This window comes from Rhinichthys klamathensis, unplaced genomic scaffold, assembly GCF_029890125.1.
Source record: "Rhinichthys klamathensis goyatoka isolate OS25496 unplaced genomic scaffold, OSU_Roscu_1.1 h1tg000835l_1, whole genome shotgun sequence".
Classification (NCBI taxonomy): domain Eukaryota; kingdom Metazoa; phylum Chordata; class Actinopteri; order Cypriniformes; family Leuciscidae; genus Rhinichthys; species Rhinichthys klamathensis.
In genome coordinates this window covers 65,001-87,500 of record NW_026607214.1, presented here as the reverse complement: position 1 = coordinate 87,500, position 22,500 = coordinate 65,001, and the positions used below count along the sequence as shown (strand labels likewise).

Below are 22,500 nucleotides of genomic sequence, written 5' to 3'. Positions count from 1 at the left end.
ATGTAATCAAAGTCTCTATATAAAGATCCTTAAAAAATGCTTATCCTGCAATCATAAACCACTAGGACTAAGATCAATGATTATGGAGGGTTTCTTTTTCAACAAAAAATATTAAAATAATAAAATGTAAAAAAACAACAAAAAAAAACATTACAATTATAATGAATATAAATTGTTCAGCTCAAGTATTCAAAGTTTATATAAAGTTATTTTTTTTAAATCCTTATCCGGCAATCACAAACTGAGTAAAGTTTTTGCTTTACACAGAGTAAAAAAAAAATTGTACATTTAAAAAATATATTTTATATATATAATTTTTTTTTAATAATAAGTGTGTTTGCAATAAAATATTAAAATAAAATAAAACCCCAAAGTGATGAAAATAATAATACATTTTTTTTTTTTACATTTGTCTTTATTAAATTTATTTTTAAATCCTGCAATCACAACAAACCGCTGGGGTGTCACAGAGTGTGTGATCTGTGTGTGTGTGTTTCAGGACTACAGCTGGACAGACATTCGCTGCCCCTTTGAGAAACGACGGGACGCCACATCCGTGTTCTGGGACAATGTGGTGTACATCCTGGGCGGCTCGCAGCTCTTCCCCATTAAACGCATGGACTGCTATAATGTGGTGAAGGACAGCTGGTACTCCAAACTCGGGCCACCGAACCCACGGGACAGTCTGGCCGCCTGCGCCTCTAAAGGGAAGATCTACACCTCCGGAGGATCGGAAGTGGGTGAGTCTGTCCTCATCGTCCGGTGGGTTTGGATTTGAGGGGTTTATGCAGGGGCATGAATGGATGGATGAACAGATAGAAAGATAGATGGATGGATGGATGGATGAACAGATAGAACGATGGATGGATGGATGGATGGATGGATTAACAGATAGAATGATGGATGGATGGATGGATGATGGATGGATGGATGATGGATGGATGATTGATGGATGGATGGATGGATGGATGATGGATGGATGATGGATGATGGATGGATGATGGATGGATGATGGATGATGGATGGATGGATGGATGGATGATGGATGGATGGATGATGGATGGATGATGGATGAATGGATGGATGATGGATGGATGGATGATGATGGATGGATGGATGATGGATGGATGATGGATGAATGGATGGATGATGGATGGATAGATGAATGATGGATGGATGATGGATGGATGGATGGATGAATAATGGATGGATGGATGATGGATGGATGGATGGATGAATAATGGATGGATGAATAATGGATGGATGGATGATGGATGGATGGATGGATGAATAATGGATGGATGGATGGATGGATGGATGGATGGATGGATGGATGGATGGATGATGGATGGATGGATGGATGGATGGATGATGGATGGATGGATGGATGGATGATGGATGGATGATGGATGGATGGATAAACTACTAAATGAAGTAGGAACTACAAACACGAGTAAAAGTGTTTTAAAAAACTACAAAACATGGCAGATATGCGTGACCGACGGTGAGAGGTTTAGATAAAGGGGTTTGAGTGACTAATCAAAGTTCAATCTGATTTAATGTTATCTGTGTAATATTTAATCTGCAATAACAATGTGGACTTTTTGGCCATTAACTTTTAAATGCATGCATTAATATGAGGAGAGGCTCCGCATGAAAGACCCGCGACTGCAGATCAACATGCTCTAAATCTTTATGTTGTTGATAGGAAGTTCAGCTCTGAATCTGTTCGAGTGCTACGACACGCGCACTGAGACGTGGCAGACGAAGCCCAACATGCTGATGCCGCGCTGCAGTCACGGGTCAGTCGAGGCCAACGGGCTCATCTACGTCTGCGGAGGAAGTCTGGGAAACAACGTGTCCGGCAGGGTCCTCAACGACTGCGAGGTGTACGACCCCAACACTGAAGAGTGCGTATGACACCTCACACTCAGGGGACATTTAAAGGGACAGTTCACACAAAAATGACAATTCTGTCGTCATTTACTCGCTCACCCTCTAGTTGTTCCAAACCTGGGGTGCGTTTCCCGAAAGCATCGTTGGCCAACTATGGTCGCAACTTCTGTGGTTATCAGCAGTCCAACGAGTCGTGTTTCCCGAAACCAACGTGCTCTAGTGTGTAAGAACGAGCCTATGATCGAATCTGGAAATAAAGCGAAATAACTGAGAAATATGAGAAATAGTCCTCAGATGCATGTCTGTAATTTATATATCAAAACATCTAGCGTTAATTCGATCTCAAACAGTTTTATTAAAATAAGCGATTACTCCTCCACGTGCGTGACGTCATAAACCATGTGGTTGAACATCACTATGCAACAATCAGTCCCTCCAGAAAAACACGATTATGCGATCGCTGAATTCAGTGCATAGTCAACCAAAGTCCGCATATTTATGCGGGGGCATTTTTTCAAATACTCCGCAATTTCGCCGCATAAATTGCTGATTTCCGCGCAAAATATGCGGGGCTTGCATGATTTCATAATCATCGCATTTTCGTTGCAAAAAAGTCACATTTAACTTAGCAGAAAGTTGAAAAATTTGCTTCACACGAGAGCAGGCGTTTCCCCTGTTGCCATGGGAACGTTATGAAGTGACGTAATTACGCAACGTGAACATCATCGAAAAGCTGTAAAACAGGAGCACGCTTTATTTTTAAATATTTCATTTATTCATTTTTACTGAAGTTGTAGCATATTCCTCTAGTAATTAAAGCTACAGAACTTGTTTGACTCATCAATGTTTTGTAAGTTTGATGTGTTTATTAAGGTCTTGTAACGCGTTGTGTCGGGAAGAAAAATAGTCACAACTCGCACTTTATTCCCAAATCGAACTCGTATAACTGTCTGTCACACGTTCTACCGTCCACATCGTTACTTAATAAACAAAATAAGATAAAAGAAGTAGCATCAAACAGAAATTACCCGCGCACATACAATATAATAACGTTACTGCAGACAGTTCAACAGGGAGCGCGCAGCTCTTAAAGGGGCCACACCTTATTTCCACTCGTTACAGTCTGAAATAAAACAAGATGAGAAATTAAATATTTCCAGCACTTTCTGTGATGTAGTATGCTTGCTTATCATAGGAAGTAATAAGAAATGACTCTTTACATTAAGGAGCCTAGTGAGAACAGGGTGTTGGGGGGAATCACTTTTTTTTCTCCTCTTTTTCATCCAACCGCAGTTTTTGCAAGTTCCCACAATTTCATCGCAAAAAATTGCATAAATATCCCGCATATTCCATCGCATTTTTAAAGAAAACGGGCCGCGTAATCATGGATTTTTCCCCGCAACAATCACAAAAAAACTCTTCGTTTTTCTGGAAGGACTGAACAATATGGTTTCGGGAATCAGTCGTGACTCGCTAGATGATTTCCTCAACGATGCATGATCGTACTGTGATAGTGAAGCAGCGAGTTACGGCACTGTACGGGAAACACACCCCTGTATGAGTTTCTTTCTTCGGCTGAACACAAAAGAAGATAGTTTGAAGAATGTTGGTACTCAAACAGTTTATGGACCCCATTGACCTCCATAGTAGGAAAAAAAAAAACATTATTTAAAATATCTTTTTTTGTGTTCAGCAGAAGAGAGAAACTCATAGAAGTCTAGAACAACTTGAGTAAATTATGACATAATTTTCATTTTTTGGGTGAACTGACCCTTTAATGTGAGAGTTCACCCAAAAATGTAAGTTCTCAATTCTATTTGTATTATTTATATACTATTATAGTACTTGTGAATATTTTGTATTAGCTTTTATGTTTATATGTTCAGGTTTCATTTTAATTGTAGTTTTAGTAGTTTATGTACTTTTGTCATTTTTATAATTTTTTTATGTTTGTATTTAGTTTTAGTTTTTTTTAGTAAGCTTAAGTCATTTTAGTACTTCCACTTAAACCTTATTGCTGTTCAAAGTTTTTTAAATGTATGTTTTTCATCAAATATTTATATTTAATTTAATAAAAAATTTATTTCAATTAATCAAAACGATTTTTAATACTTTTAGTTAATAATAACAGCACTGCATCATTTACTCACCTTCATGTTGTGACTTACTTTAGCTCTTTTCTATATACGTTTCTATAAATGGGCTGTCAAGCACTAAAAAGTGACACAAAAGACTATAAAAGTATAATATAAATATGATTTGTGTGGGTCAATATATGATTTGTCTATATTTTAAGTCAGGGTTTCCCAAACTAAGATTTGTGAGTTGATAAAAAAGCTAATAATGAATTAAATCATAAAAATGTCAAATTAAATATAAAATAAATATTTGATTTGATTAAATGCATGTCATGTGACCATTAACTGACATCAGAGATCCACGAATGTGCAAATGTGTTCAATTATTGGAAATATTTCGAATTAAAAAGGTATAACCATTTAGTTTAAAATGTTTTATCTCTTAAAAAATTATAAATAAATTTAAAAAGTGTATTTTGTTAGTCTTAATCCATTTGGAAAGACCGAATGCCACAGGAGGTGCATCTGACAAAAGAGTTTGTGAATCCCTGATGGAGGTCTTCTGCAGAAATGTGTTTCTTTAAGCGTGTGTGTTGTGTGTGTGTGTGTGTTCAGGTGGAGGGTTCTCTGTGGGATGCGCGAGGCTCGTAAGAATCACGGTCTGGTGGTGGTGAACTCAAGAATATACGCCGTCGGCGGCCAGAACACACTGGGTATGTTTTTGTGTTCATAAGTTTACTTTCCCTGCTAATATTTGTGTTATTTTAATTTCTGATCAGGCAAGCATTTATTGTGACTCAGACTTTGAGACGAAGTAACACACTGGTTTTTTTGTTCTACATTCACTGAATACATTTAACAAAATCATATTATGAAAGACTACTACAAGGTTGTTTGTACTGTAGTCAGGGCCGTAGCTAGAGGATTCGGGGCCCCCTGAAAAAATATTGATGTGGGCCCCCACCACCCTCCACCAATATCATATAGGCTACTGTACAATAGATGAACATGGAGGCACACATAACAGAAGATGGTGATGTTGTTGTAAAACCTTTATTTTAAAAGTTAAATGTTTATATAAAAATTACAACTAATAAAACTAACAAAAAGCAAGAAATTGTTAAATAATAATAAAACCAATTTTTAAAAAGTATTATTTTTTTCCCCATCAGTCTGTTATAATTCATAAATCAAAAAGTAAACATTTAGAAATTGACAAGAATGCAGTCTAATTAAAAAAATAAAACCATTCATTGTCTTATTTTTTAATAAAGATAATATGGAACTGGTAATATTATTAAATAAAGCGAATACATTTATTCATCCAAGTGCAGTGTGTTGTATTCGTGTTTTCTCTATGTTTTAAATATCATCAGCCGGCAGGTCAGATGCATAATGCAATGCGTCGTGACTCGTGTAATTTTTTTTTAAAACTCTATTTTCAATAGTGTAAAAAGACAGGAATTTAGACCACGTAATCATTCGGTCGATTGTGGTGCGCAACGATAATAAAAAATGACTGTACACGACAGACTTTAGACGGAAGTTTTCTAATTCCCAGCGAAATAACAATATATAACCGGTCTTTAAGAACGTCTTGATCGACTGGGATACAACCACTCTCCTTGCCTCCCTCTCCGTCTTTTCCTGGCATTTCTGGTTCCCTGATTTATGTTTCCTTTTCCCCGACATTTTTCAGTCAGTCAGTCAGTCTCCTGCTCTTCCACCAAGTTCATCGTTAACTTCAGGTTCTGCCGCCTCAACTCTGATTGGTTCTGTTCACGAGCTGGGGTGGGACTTACAATTTTATTGGGTCCATCTGATGTTTGTCACTGACTCTGACTGAATAATTAATAAATACTTTAGGTCGGACTTAACCATTTTTATGGAGGTAAGAGAAGCAGATATTTGGAAAAATATTTACCCAAATTGCACGTTTTTGCAGTTCTCATTTAAATCTCAGGCATACAACTAATATAAATATTAGAATTATTCATACTACAGGGGCCTAAATAGTATAACTGCTGGATTTTGTGGGGCCCCCTGGGCAGCGGGGGCCCCTATAATTGTCACCACCTTTCACCCCACTAGCGACGGCCCTGACTGTAGCAGTGATAGGGTGCTTCTCAATTCATATTTGCGCATCCTCGCGTCTCAGCTCCACCCCTTAAAGGGTTAGTTCACCCAAAAATGAAAATGATGTCATTAATGACTCTCACTCATGTCGGTCCAAGCCCGTAAGACCTCCGTTCATCTTTAGAACACAGTTTAAGATATTTTAGATTTAGTCCGAGAGCTTTCTGTCCCTCCATTGTAAATGTATGTACGGTATACTGTCCTTGTCCAGAAAGAAAATAAAGACATCATCAAAGTAGTCCATGTGACATCAGTGGGTTAGTTAGAATGTGTTGAAGCATCGAAAATACATTTTGGTCCAAAAATAACAAAAACTAGGCCTTTATTCAGCATTGTATTGTCTTCCGGTTCTGTTGTGGATCCGCGTTCACGAGTCCGCAGTGACGCTGCTGACGTGTGGTTTTCACTTTGCTGTTGTCATGATGTTTAGCACACGTCTCTGTTTTACGGCTGTCTTCAGTGTATAGACAATTATGGATGATTACTAGATGCAAGAAAGACCAAATAGGAATTCAGTATGCAAATATTACAATGACATTATCATTTTACATTTGATTTACAATTTACATGGATTCATCTAGCAATGCTTTGGACACTTCCGATGTTGAAATACAAAAATAAACGTTTAAAGTTCATACACTACACGGTTGAGTACATAGTGCATAAGTGCATAGTGTACAGTGCGTCAATTGGGACACAGCTGATCATAGGTCACTGAAGGTCAGAGGTCATGTAAGGTGTGTTTCCCTCTCTCAGGCGGTCTGGACTCGGTGGAGTACTACGAGATGGGCAGCAACGAGTGGAAGATGGCGTCTCCGATGCCGTGGAGGGGTGTGACGGTGAAGTGTGCGGCCGTGGGTTCAGTGATCTACGTTCTGGCCGGGTTTCAGGGGGTCGGTCGTCTGGGTCACATCATGGAGTATTACACTGAGACGGACAAGTGGGTCGTGTCCAGTAAAGTGCGCGCCTTCCCTGTCACCAGCTGCCTGATCTGTCTAGTGGACACGTGCGGCGCCAACGAGGAGGACATGAACTCAGCGTCTTCATCCTCATCCTCGGCCGATGGACGGATGTGATGATTCAGTCGTTACTGTGCCGAGTTATTAGCTGCGTTACATATTCAACTGATTATAGTTTGTGTTTTTAGTGCAGATACTGAGAAGAGTTTGTGTCGCGAAAAATCAAACCAATCAGGTTTGAACGTTTATTGTTGAGAGATAAGACTGCTTTTGTCTTTACGCTCAGATTATTATGATCTTTTGAGCTGTAACTTCCATCTTCCAGGAAGGCTGATGTTCCCTGATCTCGGATCAGATTTCCACGTCGCAGAAGAACTTCCATTTTTAGGAAACAGTTGTACCTTCTGCATTTTGGCGACTAATATGTGTTTTATGTTGGTTTTATGTTTTAAGAATTGGTATTTTGATGTGTTTATATTATGTGTGAACAAACTCGTGACTTTTATTTTTTTAATAATGCTCGTTTTATCATTTTGATGTGGTTGAACTACAAGAAAACAAGCTGGAACGTTTGAATGAAAAGTTTTTGTAAGAGAGAATCTAAATAAAATGATCTGTTACTCACTGATAATATTTGTGTTTAATTTCGTTTTCCTCTATAATATCAATACATACAAGCTTTCTGACCTTTTATTGCTTGTTTACTACGTCGTTTAGTGTTATTACTTTTGCCTGCAATAAAATCGTATTTTTGAAGACTTCAAATGAAGAAATACGTTAATTCAGTTTTCACTGGCAGTATCATGGAACAATATATTATTATTATTATTTATTTTATTTCAGACACGTAAATAATGGTCCATATTACAGACAAAAAGAGACACATAAAAGCAATACATTTATCACCTGTAGGCTCGTGAGTAGTATAGATAATACCCGATATTAATATTATATATTGTACACATTTTAAAATAGACCACAGTAATATTTTATTCCCATAGTCATATACCATGTTGCTGTAAGAATATCAAAAGAAAAAAGTTTTAGTATCTTTTATTTGAGAGCAGATGTGCTTCAGCTTTAAAATTGAGTGAACACGTGAAGTCAAGAATTTATACAAATAAAATGTTTTACTTACTATCTTCATTTATCTTAGTCCAATTAAAAATCGTAATTTAGATGTACTTTATAATGTTTGCGAGGTATTGCGGAGAGGATTTGGAAGTTTGATCCAACTAATGTTTTTCTGCTCGTGCTTTGCATACTAATGCTAATGACGTAAGGTGACGTTCGTCCTGTAGTCCTACCTGATTGGCCGAAAGGTGGGTGACGGCATACCTTATGAATATTAATTAGGTCACCTGAATGGACGCTTTCAAAAATTACCAAGCAACGCTAGAATTACTAATTAATATTCATGAGCTAAGGATTGTTTGGTCATTCGGATCAGATTCAGAGTCATAGCTGCGGGCTTCACATCTTTCAGAAATAGTTAGCCGGGTCAGGCCGAAACTTTATCCCGCCTTATGTTCATAATGAGGCGTGTTCTGTAACAGATGATGAACTACATCAACACTTTCGCTTTATTCTTTCACGACCATTGATTGACACACTTTCTGAGTGGAAGTCGCAGCGGACACACTGAAGGTTTGTTTAATCTTTATTGAATCTTTAATGAATATTTTGTTGCTCCTGCTGCGTTACTTTGAATCTTCGTACACACCACCAGTCATATAACTTATACATGCATCACATGCAACATTTATTGTAGCACGACAGATTAAAGTTCGGTGTTTTTTCTTCAGTTTCGCTCGTGAACGAGAGCAGATGTGAAGTAGTGCATGAAATCTCACAGATTGATCTCAAAGAAAACCAGCTGCTACTAGTAGGAACAGAATATGTAGATTAATTTATGATTTTGTGTATTAATTTTTTTTTTACTGTGTTAGTTGGATGTATATCCAATATCAGTTTTAAGATTTTAGGTCACACACACACACACACACACACACACACACACACACACACACACACACACACACGTATACAGTATATGATTTATGAAGGATCATGTGACACTGAAGACTGGAGTAATGAGTCTGGAAATTCAGCTTTGATTACAGGAATAAATTACATTTGACTAAATATTCACTTAGAAAACAGCTACTTTAAATTGTACTAATATTTGACAGTTTTTACTGTATTTTTCATAAAAATAAATACAGCCTAGGTGAGAAGAAGCGACTTCTTTTAGAAAACAACAACTTGGTAACACTTAATAATAAGGTTTTGTTTGTAACATGAACTTACCATGTTTTTTTGTATTTGTTAATCTTTATTAACATTAGTTCATAAAATACAAATTTTCACATTAGTTCACAGAGCATTAACTAATGTTAACAAATACAACTTTTGATTTTGATAATGTATTAGTAAATGTTGAAATTAACAAAGATTAATAAATGCTGTAGAAGTTCAGTTCATTATTAGTTCACGTAAACTAATGAAACCTGTTACCAAAAACTTTCAATTATGCAAAATTACTTGATAATTAATCACTAATTACTTAAAAAAAATTTACCTGTAGTGTATATATTACGCATGTCATGATTTTTTAATTCATAAAAAGGGGGGTCATATATAATAGATAGGTTATAGCGTTGTTGTTTGAAGAAGGTTTAGATGAAGTTTAGCTGCACAGAAGGAGGTATGTGTTCAGGAATGACAAACCTCACTTTTCTTGGTTTTTCCCAACTGGTCTGACGTCTCTGTCAAACTCCAGCGGTATGAATGCTGTCTCTGTCACTGTGACCCAGGGATCATGAAGACCCGGGTCTGTGTTGCATTGCCTCAGAGTGACTAAAGCATCTATTGTGTATTTACATTAACAGTCGTACAGTAGATGCTTCAGTCGGTAGTAGAGCTGTAGCAAATGCCTTAGTTTCATATTCAGTTCTAGTCCTAGTTTGAACTTGATCCAGATTCGGATTAGAAGCAGATGTTGACACTGGGAGGGATCCATTGCATGAGTGGAAAAACAGCAGGGCACGCGAGGACAACCAGACTATGTTTTATAATTAAAGTTTTAATGTTAAAACATTCTCTTATTACCAACCAGTGGAGAAGATCTAGTTGAATCTCCTGTTTCACTCTTAAATATGGAGATAAAACTCAGTTTTTTCTTTTGTTTTTGCAGAGAATGTCAGATTTTACTTCTAAAATTTGTGAACGATAACATGCAAATCACTCTCTTCATCCATTAACTCAGATAAGGCTCAGATGTTTTGAATTTGTAAAACATCAGCCATGTGCGGACATTATTATACGTCTTGCATTTAATCATAGTGATGGTTTATGGCTGAAATTCTGCACCACATAATGAGCAAACCTCTATTTTGATCTGCGTGAATCCTTAAATATAGTTGCTGGCTGCTGTCTCTGTGTTTTCTTCCTGTCTGAGGTGAAAAGAATCCCCTACAAGTCTCTGTGATATTTTAGTCTCTTCATATCTCATCACTAGCCATAAGCAATAGTAATAGAGATGCTTGCCTCAGTCAGGGATGCTAAAAATGCCTTGTGAAGCATCAACTGAATTCATTGTAACCACTTGAACAGACCGAGAGTTGAAGAAGTTGACGGACCGCCATGGACCGGACGACTGAAGAGTGACTGCACTGCATGCGCGCACAGAACCGGTTCTGATGGCGGATAAAAACCCGTCTGGTCTACTGGAGGCGTGTGTGGTGGCTGGAGTATCAAACGAACGTCTGAAGGAGTTATGCCTGGTGGTGAGACATCAACAAATCTTCATATTCACATTTATTCTGTGCAGAATGTTGAGGAAAAAACAACGAAAATCTGTATTAATAATTATGATTACAAATTATGATGTTTTGTAAAATGTTATATAATATGGATGTGTGTGTGTGTATAATTATTAAAGTCCCATGCAAAATATTTCCAAATTCTTTTATAAGTTTCCAAAATTCATTTGTCGTGCTTGCTATATATAATCTTGATGGAATAATACATAAAAAATACAAATAAAATGTGATTTCATTGTTAACATGAATAATATGTATAATACATATTCTATCATTTATATAGGCTAGTATATAAATATTTTCTTTCTTTTTAAAATATGCAATTTTTAAAATATATTATTCATAATAATTCAAAAAATGTAAAAAGTTATGTATGTGTGTATGAATACATGAACACATATGCATTCAATTTCAATAATTAAAAATAAAATAAAATTATATTTTATTAATAATAATCAATAAAAATAATAATAAAACAACATTTTGTTATATATATATATATTATTGATATACTATACATATATTATTACTATACTATCCTATATAAATGATAAAATACATATTATTGATTTTAACAATGAAATCACGTTTTATGTTTGTTCTTGATGTCTTTTTCCGTTTTATGATGATGTGCAGAATGTTAGTTGAGTGGATGTTGTGTGTCTGCAGGGTAAAGATGTGCTGGTGGAGGCTGAGGTGCTGCAGGTTCACGCTCCACCGTTTGTGACGAAGGACAGTTCCAGTAACGGTGTTTATCAGGATCACGCTCCGGCCTTCAGCAGAGCCCAGCGGAGACGCTCCTTTAAGAAGAGGGACCGACCCGTTTCAACCATCAGCGAATCCGGCAACCTCAGCGAATCAGCAGTGGCCGTCTCAGACGATCTCAGCGTACCGCAAAACGTCGACCTCATAGCCCTGCAGCAGCTCTGCTTCCCAGGTAACCTTCGCAAACGCCTCCGCGTGGGATTCTGTGTCTAACGGAGATGCTAACTGAGTCTGTCATTGTTCAGATGGTTTGAGAATAACCAATGAGTGCGGAGAAGACTCCTATCATTTCCTGGTGTTCACGGATGTGTTCGGGACCCAGACACATGGGGTTGTGGCTCAGTTCTGCAAACCTATTCAGGTGAGGAGGTATCATAAACATACTCTTATGGATAGCTAGCATATCAAAGCTGGCTAAATAGTTCATAAACAACAAACATGAAAGAGGTTTCAATTCTTCAAATATATTCTGAACTTCCTGTGAAGTTCTGAGAGTGCAAGATTGACTGTGATGTAATGTTTTTTGCTCAACAAAGCTGCATTTATTTGATCAAAAAGTACAGTAAAAACAGTAAAATATGATTACAGTTTAAAATATTTGTTTTCTATGTTAATATTTGGAAAATTGTATTTGTTCCTGTGATCAAAGCTGTATTTTCAGCATCATTACTCCAGTCTTCAGTGTCACATGATCCTTCAGAAATCACTCTAATATGATGATTTGATGATCAAGAAACTTTTCTGATTATTATCAGTGTTGAAAATACTTCATTTTTTCGAAACCATGATTCATTTATTTCAGGCTTATTCGATGAATAGAAGAAATAATTTCTTAAATAAGAAAAATAAAAAAACCTTTAGGTTTCACACACACACACACACACACACACACACACACACACACACACACACACACACACACACACACACACACACACACACACACACACAGTTGTATATAAGCTGTTCATATACAGTATATGATTTCTTAAACCTTTGAATGTTAGTGTACACAAATAAAATTACATACTGTAATATAATGAAAAATGTGTATTATTTATAAGAATTATTAAATTCCTATGTAAAAAGTTTCCAAAATGCAGTCGCTAATTCCTTTGTCATGTTTGTCGTGTTATTGTAGTTCCAACAGGATAATATGATGCATAAAAACGGCTATCAGTCGACCAAACTGCAGCGTCTGTACACCACATACAGCATATGTGTCATCTCCAAATATCCATATTATAATGCCCTCAGAGACTGTCTGTCCTGGTAAGACCCTAATCCATATGATTATTTAGCTGGAATATGGATTGAAGTATAAGCTGTAAGCATTTCATCTCTCCGCCGTCATAGTTTCTTGCTCCAGCTGAAGACCTCCCGCATGACCGAGTTTGAAGAGCAGGTGAAGGAGTTTTCCGCCAAACTGGCACTGGTTCCCATCCCGCCTCCCGGACCCCTGCATGTGGTCAGCCTCTTTATTAACTCTTTATTCCCTGACCAGGACGTCCTATAAATGTAGTTATATTTCACCTACTGTACTTTAATGTTGGGTTTTGTGGATGTTTCTGCAGGTGTTTAATCTCAGACCCCTTCAGATTGAACTTCCCTCCAGACTGGATGTGGATCGGCCCGTCTTGGACCTCGATCTTCACCTGCCGTTTCTGTGTTTCAAACCCAAGCAGATCCTGCAGGTCAGTCGGTTATTATCGTTAAATAAAACTATTAAATACATTTTTTGTTAATTAAAATAAAGCTGAATATAAATGCTATCTGGAAACTGACTTAAAGTCCCCCTGCGGTGAAAATCCAGCTTTTAATGTTGTTTATATGTCTATATGGTGTTTTTAATATGCTTTAAGACAAATCATGTGTAAGTTCATAAGTCGACAGCATTGCTGAGTATTTTCTGCTTAAAACTGCAGTGAACCAAAGACAGTCTCAAAAACTCGAAATCGCTGGTGTTTCTGACGTCACAAACGACCTCGTGACCAATCAGATCAACGTGTGATCGTCAACCAGTGGATCTCTGAGCTGAGTGAGTGAGTGGAGGCGGGGCTCATTTGCATATTCATAGAACCGCGCATACTAAATGAGGCAAGGGTGTCGAGTTACATTCAAGCTGTTTTAAGGCATGACGAATTTTTTTTCAAGGAAAAAACGTTTAAATGTCATTTTGGTGATCAAAGATGAGTTTTAAGGGATACAATTGTTGACGACAGGGGGACTTTAAACTAAATGAAAATTAGAAATGTTGCGTGGGCAAAAAACTAAAAACAAAACGGAAATTAGTTTAGGTTGAAGCACACAAATTACTAACTGGAAATCAATAACTATAACTAAACTAAAACTGAAATAAAAACAAATTAAACCGAAATACTAATATTTTAAGCACCAAAATATTAATGAATAAACTAAAATTACTAAAAATATAAAGCTAATTTGATATACTAATAAAAACTATAAAAGTATTTAAATAATACTAACATAACACTGGGACTTTGCCCAAGTCATTTTTGAAGCACCAAACCAGTATAAACCGGTTTAACCCGAGTCAGAATGTGAACTTGCGCTGGTCATTTCTCATATGTTTACCTCTGGATGGCTTTGTTCCTCCAGATCATCAGCTGTATCCTGATGGAGCAGAGGCTGGTGTTCCTGTCCACCGACTGGGCCAAACTCACGCTCGTCGCCGAATGCTTCATGATCTTCATCCACCCGCTGCGCTGGCAGCATCCGTTCGTACCCGTCCTGTCCTCCCAAATGCTGGACTTCATCATGGCTCCCACGGCCTACCTGATGGGCTGCCACACACACCACTTCCAGGAGGTCGCAGAGGTGCACACCGCTTCACATCCCACTTGGTTTAATTGCATGACTGCACACATTTGTAAATGATTTGCATGACTTTTTCTGTTGTTCATGATTGACTGGATAAGGATTAAGAATAAGGGATAATAAAATATAAAAAATATATACATATTTATTGTTAAGGAGATCTAACCAATCAGCGAAGAACTTATTGGTGACGCTGAGAGGACGTTAGGTGGCGAGTTAGAAACTTCCCGAACAGTTAGCAAGTGGAGAACGCGCATCATATCTTCCTGTATCTTAACCTTCAGTGTTTATCTTCTGTGTGTGCGTTCATGATAAAATACCACACACACACACACACATACATATACACACTAATACCAAGTAAAGATGAGAATCCTGTGATGTGTTTTGATCGAGCACAATCACCTAATCAGCACATTAGCCAAAACTCCTCTACATTTATATAAAGTGATGTCCGGCCTGGGGAAATTGACGACATCACCCTTTATTGAAGTATTATTATATTTTATATAATTAGATATTTATATAAAGCTTTTTAATCCTTGTTTTGTCTCATTTTAAGTCATCTTCAGACCCCATTGGACGTTTGCAGAGCCACTGATCTAGTGCCATTATTGACATCTGGCTCATTTCTCAGTTGATGACAGAACCCTGTGTCTTTTTACAGGAGATTGATGATCTGGTTCTTATAGACATTGACCAAGGAACAGTGTCGTCTTCGGGTTCAGACAGACTTAATCTCCCAGATGTGCCACTGGCAGCCAGAGATTGTTTTATATACCGGTAAGAGACTCTTTATTTCTCTTTCACTTTTCATATCATGTTGTTCAGAACTTTGGGGTCAGTAAGGCTGCATTTATTTGATCATAAAATACAGTAAAAACTGTAATATTGTGAAATATTATTACAATTTAAAAGTGTAATTTATTCCTGTGATCAAAGCTGAATTTTCAGCATCATTACTCCAGTCTTCAGTGTCACATGATCCTTCAGAAATCACTCTAATATGATGATTTGATGATCAAGACACATTTATGATTATTATCAATGTTGAAAATAGTTGTGCTGCTTCATATTTTTGTGGAAACTATGATACATTTGATGAATAGAAAGTTCAAAAGAACAGCATTTATTTGAAATATTATCGTTTCAGGGCCTGAATTTCGTTTTGGAAAATGGGGGGGGAAATCCCCCTTTAGATGATTCTCATGGGGGGGATTTTTTTTGTTTGAGGGGGAGAAAGGGAAAAGCATTTTTTTTCAAACAAAATTATTACATTTATCTTGCCTAAATGTTTGCGCTCATTGCATTTTTACAATGGGGTAATATTGTTGTTAAGAATTTACACATCACAAGGAAGCTTGATTTAAATTGTTTAATTAAATTGAAAAAAAGTAGCACAAAAAAATACAATAGAATAAAGATACAAATAAAGACAATTAAAGAGAAAAGTTTTTCAATGGGTCTAACACTAGTATTCATTAACAGAAACTGAATAAAGTAATCAAATGGAAAATAACACTGGGTAGTATTTTAGTCCTGAATAAATTAAATACATAGGCTATTAATCCTGATTCCTTTTTAACTTAAAGCTATCTTTTGTTGTTTTAACAAAATTAATGACACACACACATATGGCTTCCGTCACTTTAAGAGCTAGTGCACGGATCCTGTGTTCATTATACTGGCATGCGTTTTATGCGTATTAAAGACAAAACCGACTATGTTTAGAGTATACTCACAAAGACCGAAATTAACAATTTTGCGTGTTAAAGCAATATAATCCGCGAAAAATAGTTACTGGCCAGCTGTTTTTGAGGCGGATTTTCTATGAATGTGCGCATAGAAAATAATCTCAGAGAGCGCGCGAGCACTGATTAGTTTAAAATCGCTTGAATGTTTAAACTGGTAAGACTTAAAAAGACTTCAGTCACGATGCACTGCTGGCCCGATTGTGCAAGTGAATATTCCGTCATGTCCCGACCTTACAGTCTATGGTCCCGAGTCCCGACTCCCAAACGCGAGTGTGTATTATCGCCGCAGCGCTTGATGCTTGCCTTGCAAAACACATTATGAGAGAAGAGATAGAAGACTGCGCGCGGCACCGCTGAACACTCACGCTGTTTGTAAAATTGCGTCTGGAAGATAGTTGTTAAAAGAATGATTTGATTTTATTATCTGTGTGGATTACGATTGCGGGAATTTCCCGCATTATAAATGGGAGATTTGCGGGAATGATTAGAATTATGCGCAATACCCGCAATCCCGCGCCGAAATTCGAGCCCTGCGTTTGTAACATTATAAATGTCTTTACTGTCACTAGATCAATTTTAATGCTTGCTTGATGAATAAAAGTTAATTTCTTCTTTCTTACTTACTGAAACTTTTGTGTACAGTATACCCAGCAGTTTTCCTCTTTGACATGCCGATATTTAATAGATACACTAGAGGCATCAATCAGAATTAGAAGAAATTGTATCATTGAAAACATAGCACACTTCATCTACGTCTTTGTATTCCAACACAACATGGCATCCCTCATTTTTTAGTTTGAGGTGATTACCGGATTTTAGGCTCACTGTTGAACATGATCCTGCTGTGTACAAAGCATCAAACTCAAAGGAGCCCAGAGACACAATTAAGTTAATTGCTTGTAATGAACATAATTGTGCCAAATAAACAGTGTCCTCCAAAACATCAGCTGCAGGGTTCAGATCGCGTGCGGTTCCTTCAGTTTAAGGGTGTTGTGTGAATGTGAGCGCTGTGTTTTGTGTGTTTCTGCAGAGCCAGTGCGCTTCAGCTTCACTATGATCTGGATCTGTGTCACGCCGGCAGCCGAACGGACATCCACGAGCTGCGCGCTCACAGGAGACGGTGGCAACACACAGTCAACAGCGTCATCCTGAACGTCAGCATGGAGCTCATCGTCAACATCTTCAGGTCTGGAGCGCAGCACTTCTGAAGAGCTCATGGCGGATGATTTTACTTTACTTTACTTTATACTTTATTAGTCCCATTACTGGGAAATTTGTCTAGGACAACATGCAAAGTCCGAACATACAAACTCATGTCAAACAACATACATTAAAAGCGAATAGAAACAACAGTCGATACATACAATATCACTTACATTACATTTCTCCGTTTTTCTGCACCAAAGTCTTAATTGTGTTCAAATAAGTTTAAGTTGAAATTCTAAAATTACTAAAACTGAAATAAAAATAAATATTTAGAGTAATAAAAATGGCAAAAGCACATGCCAAAATTACTAAAACGGACAATATAAAATTAAAAGCTAATTCAAAATATTAATAAATACTATAATAGTATATAAATACTAAAACTGATGCAACATACAATAAATGCTTCTGCATGTAAATGTTTTTCTTCTAAAAAACCACAACTTTCGTTGGAGGAAGATGGCGGAGTACTTTCTCTTAATTAATTACACAAAAATACAGTAAGGTTCTTAAACTCTTGTTCTAGAAAATGAAGAACAAAGAAATGTGCATCGGATGTACTTTGTTTTTTTTATGTTTTTAATTAATTTATGAAGCCACTGCCAACTTTATCGTTACATGTTGCACTGTTATAGTATAATGCCATCATATTCTGTGCAGGAAATTCGCTTAACTGAGCTGTAAATAAGAAAACCTTGACAATATCACTGCATAATATTTAAGTATTGTGGTATTCCGCCATGTTTCTCAGTGACACGCCCACAACTCGGAAAGATCGGGGCTTAGAGAAAATCCCGAACTCCCCACTGGTATTTACGACATTGTGGTGGCGTTCAAGTGCGTTCAACTCGTAAATACGATCTATACGAGATGACTTGAACGCACCAAAAGGCTACTTTTAAACCTTAGATATGTAAATGATCTCAGTTATGATTGGCTAAGCTCTCCTCATTACAGAATCTTGTAATTTACTCTGGATCAAAAGTTCTGAAAGTTAAAAACACACGTTATAAAGGTTTTATTGTCTAACAGAAGCATCCTGCAGTGTGTCCTGCCTATATCTGAGCACAGTGATGTTGTGTTACGCTCTGTGGTTGATCTGAAATACATCTCTTTTCTCTGCTTTCTCTAGTGAAGTGTGTGAATTCCTGAACTATGAGCACCGTGTTTTCAACAGCGAGGAGTTCCTCCGGTCCAGAGAGACCACAGATCACACGTTTTACAAAAGGGTAAGTAAGTAAATGCTCTCATTCAGCTCTACACTCAGCTCATGCTTCTGTACCAAACTCACTCATGTGTGTGTGTGTTTGTAGGTTTTAGACACTCATATATTCCACTCATTTCTGCGGGACCGTTTGAACAGGAAGAATGACGCATTTACTCGCATGCAGTTGAACATCCGTACAGAGACTCGGAGGTAAATGGATTCTTTCCATCTCCCTCTCTCTCTCTGTGTCCTGTTTCCATTCATTTATATTCTGCATTATTCTTCATATGTATTACTTGTTCGGCGTGCCTTCAATTACAATGTCAATGCATATAGTGTGTTTACAGTAAATAACAATCAGGAAAGCTTTTAAAAAGCAATATGCAATTTGGTTAAATTACTTGCATGAATTGCTCAAACATCATTTTTTTTGGATATTTAAAATGTTAAAAGATGTAGACAGCTCAATGTAAACTTTGCTTATAAATGGTCGCTTCTCTTTCAGCGATCCCTCAAAAGACATCATGGAAAAGTCACTGTTTACTTTTTGGCTGGTCATGCATTAGGGATGTCAAAAGTACTTTGGTATCAAGTTGATGAAAAGTAATATGGATTGTGACTACGTAATTTCAGATTAAAGGGTTAGTTCACCCAAAAATGAAAATGATGTCATTAATGACTCTCCCTCATGTCGTCCCAAGCCCGTCAGACCTCCGTTCATCTTCAGAACACAGTTTAAGATATTTTAGATTTAGTCCGAGAGCTTTCTGTCCCTCCATTGTAAATGTATGTACGGTATACTGTCCTTGTCCAGAAAGGAAATAAAGACATCATCAAAGTAGTCCATGTGACATCAGTGGGTTAGTTAGTTGAAGCATCGAAAATACATTTTGCTCCAAAAATTGGATCGACAACTGAACCGGAAGACAATACAATGCTGAATAAAGTCGTAGTTTTTGTTATTTTTGGACCAAAATGAATTTGGTTAATGAAACATGGATTAAAATTAAGATACAATTAATACAAAACGAAATTCGCTTTAACGAAAGGCTTTGTGCTTCTGTTTGAGGTCTCTGAAAGCAGCACTAAAAGACTTTCAAACTTTCACAGAGAGGTCGCGTCCGTAATGGAGAACTGTCACGTAACATTGTTGGCGCCCCATAATAGCAGCATGTTGAAATTATGTGCCAAAATGCGGTTTCTATTAGGCTACAATGAAAATATTGTACAGTAGCCTATCAGATAAGGTCAGGTTTGCCAAAGTGCATTTAATTTAGGCTATTTATTTATTTTTGTCCCTGCGCGCCGATCGGAGACACTGCTGATATTCTGAGAGCTTTCTAGTCTCGCGGCTGTCATCAGCAGCGCCTTGTATCGCCCAATCAGCGGATGGCGGGCGGGTGCGGTTTTGAAAATTGGTCAAAAACATTGGTGCGGATGGATGGCGGACGGATGATGAGTTTTGTGATGCGGTTGCGGATGAAATAATAGCCCATCCGCGCATCTCTAATGCTCATGAACGTTTGGTTTCTGAGACCCATGGTGCGTTCACGTGCTATGGAAAATATGATATTTTCCACTTGTGAACTGGTATTTACCAGTGTGTTGTGTTCAAGTGCTTTTGTTGTCGTAATGTGGTAAAAAGATGGAGATCCAGACCTGTTATTTAGCTAAAACTACAGCAAGAAAAATGATTTTTCGAAACTCAAACGGTAAATAATATGCTGTATATTTTCTAGATCATGAATAGTAAATTTTTTACCATTCACGACTCTCGCGTTGCTCTCCGCCATTTTGAAAAGGTCAAAGGTTATCTCATCTCGGCAACTCTTGCATCAAAATATTCTACGAGCTGCCCAGTGGAAAATACCACATGTGGGGGTGTTCATGTGCATTTTCCACATCGGCTTTTGGTATTTACCATAATTACCATAGCACGTGAACGCACCATCAGTCGGCCAATCCACAACGGACTGAGCCATCTAGCCAATCAGAGCAGAGCAGGCTCTCGGAAAGACTGAACCATTTATCAAACTGTTTCAGATGCTGTGAGAAAACAGCATGTTGTGTATACTCTGAGAAAATTAAATGTTTTTGACCTTGGATGCATGTAAGCCTATTGTGAGAGACATCCGAAACAAAAGTGAGAGCCTTTAAAATATCACAATAGTGGCACTTTAGGGCTCATTGCTGAGCAGAAACACTGGGCTCAAACATGCATCAAACAAATACAGGAAACAACTAAACGTCAAAGGGGATAAAAATAGGCATTCTCAAGTAATGATGATGAAACATGAATCTGTCTCAATGTGATTCTTTTACTGAAAGAAGGGGAAGTTAAAGACTGTATTTACAGTAAAACAACAGCAAACCCACATGCCAGTCAGTGCACACCAGAGAAAGCACTGCGCTCAGTTCACATGTGAAGAGGTTTAAAGGCACAGCGGTCTAAAATGTCCAGTTCAGAGAGTGTAACATGGACATAAAAAATAAAGATTTTTTAGTATGTACTGAATCTTTGGCATGATAACAAGAAAATAATTTTGGCTAGTCTCTTCCTGGTAAGAGGAAGAGTAACCGGGTTTAGTTTTTTTAGCTGGTCATGGTGTTTGAATGCATGTAACTTGACAGGTTTGGTAAGTTATTTTGGTCAGTGTTTTAAATTGTGAAACAGTGAGTCATTAATTTTCATGGTGCTGTGCTTCTGTTAGTGTATAAACATGTTTCCCATTCATTTCTACATGTTGAAATGATTATCAGTGAAGCAGTAGCAGACATTAGGTTAAAAAAAAAAACAGAATGTTTCTTTAAGGTTCAGTTTAGGTGATGAAAATCTAAATTTAAAATACATTTTCTTTCTGATCTCTCCATGATGGCGTGTCTTTTCCTCAGGTTGAGGACCATGACGGAGTCTCCACGCAGACCCACGATGGAGGAGGTCAACCGCAAGACCTTCAGACTAGAGAACGGCCTGAACAACAGGCTGGGGAAGAGTATGCCAAACCTGGCGGACTACCGATTGCTCACCGCCCCGGTCCGACAGATATCAGTCGGGACGATGCCTTTACAGAGCGGTGAGAACAGATTATTCTGAAAATCACAAATAAATTAGAAACATGTTTAACCAGGGACCCCTGATGAGGTTTGAGGAATGCATGTGTTGATGTAAAATTGCATATGTCCTGAGCATTTGATGTCATTAATATTTTTGGTTCATTTTCCTAGAAGAGAAATTGGTAATAAGGTTCATTAGGTTATTGTATTAACTAACAATGAGCAATACATTTGTTACAGTATTTATTAATCTTTGTTTAATATTAGTTAATAAAAATCCAGCTGTTTATTGTTTGTTCATGTCAGTGCAACTAATGTTAACAAATACAACCTTTGATTTTAATAACGTATTAGTAAATGTTGAAATTAAAATTAACTAAGATTAAGTGCAGTTCATTATTAGTTCATGTTAACTAATGAACCTTATTGTAAAGTGTTACCGAGAAATGTGTTTATTTGCTATATGCTTACTTTGCAAATTTTTGAAAGTAATTTAGATTTTTTGTAATCTATAAAACATGGAAAAAAGTCATAGTAGATGTCACTTATCTCCATTTTATGTGAACAGGTTCCTGGGGTCCCTCAAGGCCAATCAGAACCTTTAATCTCCCAGAATTCCCTCCTCCGCTGTCCTATCAGTACGTTCAGAAGTACTACGTTGATCTCATTGGCCAGTTGAGCAGAGCCATTTCCATGGCGACCCCAGATGACTGCGCCCTGCTGGCCCGTTACTATTACCTTCGAGGCCTGGTGAACTCAGTAGCCGGCAGACGCGTGGACGCC

At 37.4% G+C, this 22,500-nt stretch overlaps 2 protein-coding genes across 4 annotated transcripts in view; both read left to right on the top strand.

Moving 5' to 3' along the window:
• Positions 1 to 7,481, top strand: part of klhl7 (kelch-like family member 7) — a 16,587-nt gene extending 9,106 nt beyond the window's left edge. The window contains exons 8-11 of the mRNA XM_056243739.1: positions 500 to 740; positions 1,709 to 1,910; positions 4,590 to 4,687; positions 6,867 to 7,481. Coding sequence (XP_056099714.1) covers positions 500 to 740; positions 1,709 to 1,910; positions 4,590 to 4,687; positions 6,867 to 7,186 — 861 coding nt within the window. The 3' untranslated portion in view covers positions 7,187 to 7,481. The remainder of the gene's footprint in view (positions 1 to 499; positions 741 to 1,708; positions 1,911 to 4,589; positions 4,688 to 6,866) is intronic.
• Positions 7,482 to 8,507: 1,026 nt separating this feature from the next.
• Positions 8,508 to 22,500, top strand: part of dennd3a (DENN/MADD domain containing 3a) — a 38,949-nt gene continuing 24,956 nt past the window's right edge. For 2 of the 3 annotated variants that reach the window (XM_056243737.1, XM_056243734.1), the window contains exons 1-14: positions 8,508 to 8,716; positions 10,685 to 10,854; positions 11,563 to 11,830; positions 11,904 to 12,019; positions 12,800 to 12,930; positions 13,015 to 13,126; positions 13,233 to 13,352; positions 14,278 to 14,496; positions 15,164 to 15,279; positions 17,281 to 17,436; positions 18,589 to 18,685; positions 18,770 to 18,873; positions 21,556 to 21,737; positions 22,286 to 22,500. The exon at positions 22,286 to 22,500 is cut by the window's right edge and continues 316 nt beyond it. In XM_056243737.1, coding sequence (XP_056099712.1) covers positions 10,771 to 10,854; positions 11,563 to 11,830; positions 11,904 to 12,019; positions 12,800 to 12,930; positions 13,015 to 13,126; positions 13,233 to 13,352; positions 14,278 to 14,496; positions 15,164 to 15,279; positions 17,281 to 17,436; positions 18,589 to 18,685; positions 18,770 to 18,873; positions 21,556 to 21,737; positions 22,286 to 22,500 — 1,920 coding nt within the window. In that variant the 5' untranslated portion in view covers positions 8,508 to 8,716; positions 10,685 to 10,770. Of the gene's footprint in view, positions 8,721 to 10,684; positions 10,855 to 11,562; positions 11,831 to 11,903; positions 12,020 to 12,799; positions 12,931 to 13,014; positions 13,127 to 13,232; positions 13,353 to 14,277; positions 14,497 to 15,163; positions 15,280 to 17,280; positions 17,437 to 18,588; positions 18,686 to 18,769; positions 18,874 to 21,555; positions 21,738 to 22,285 lie in introns of all 3 variants that reach the window. The other variant, XM_056243735.1, reaches the window with a different exon arrangement.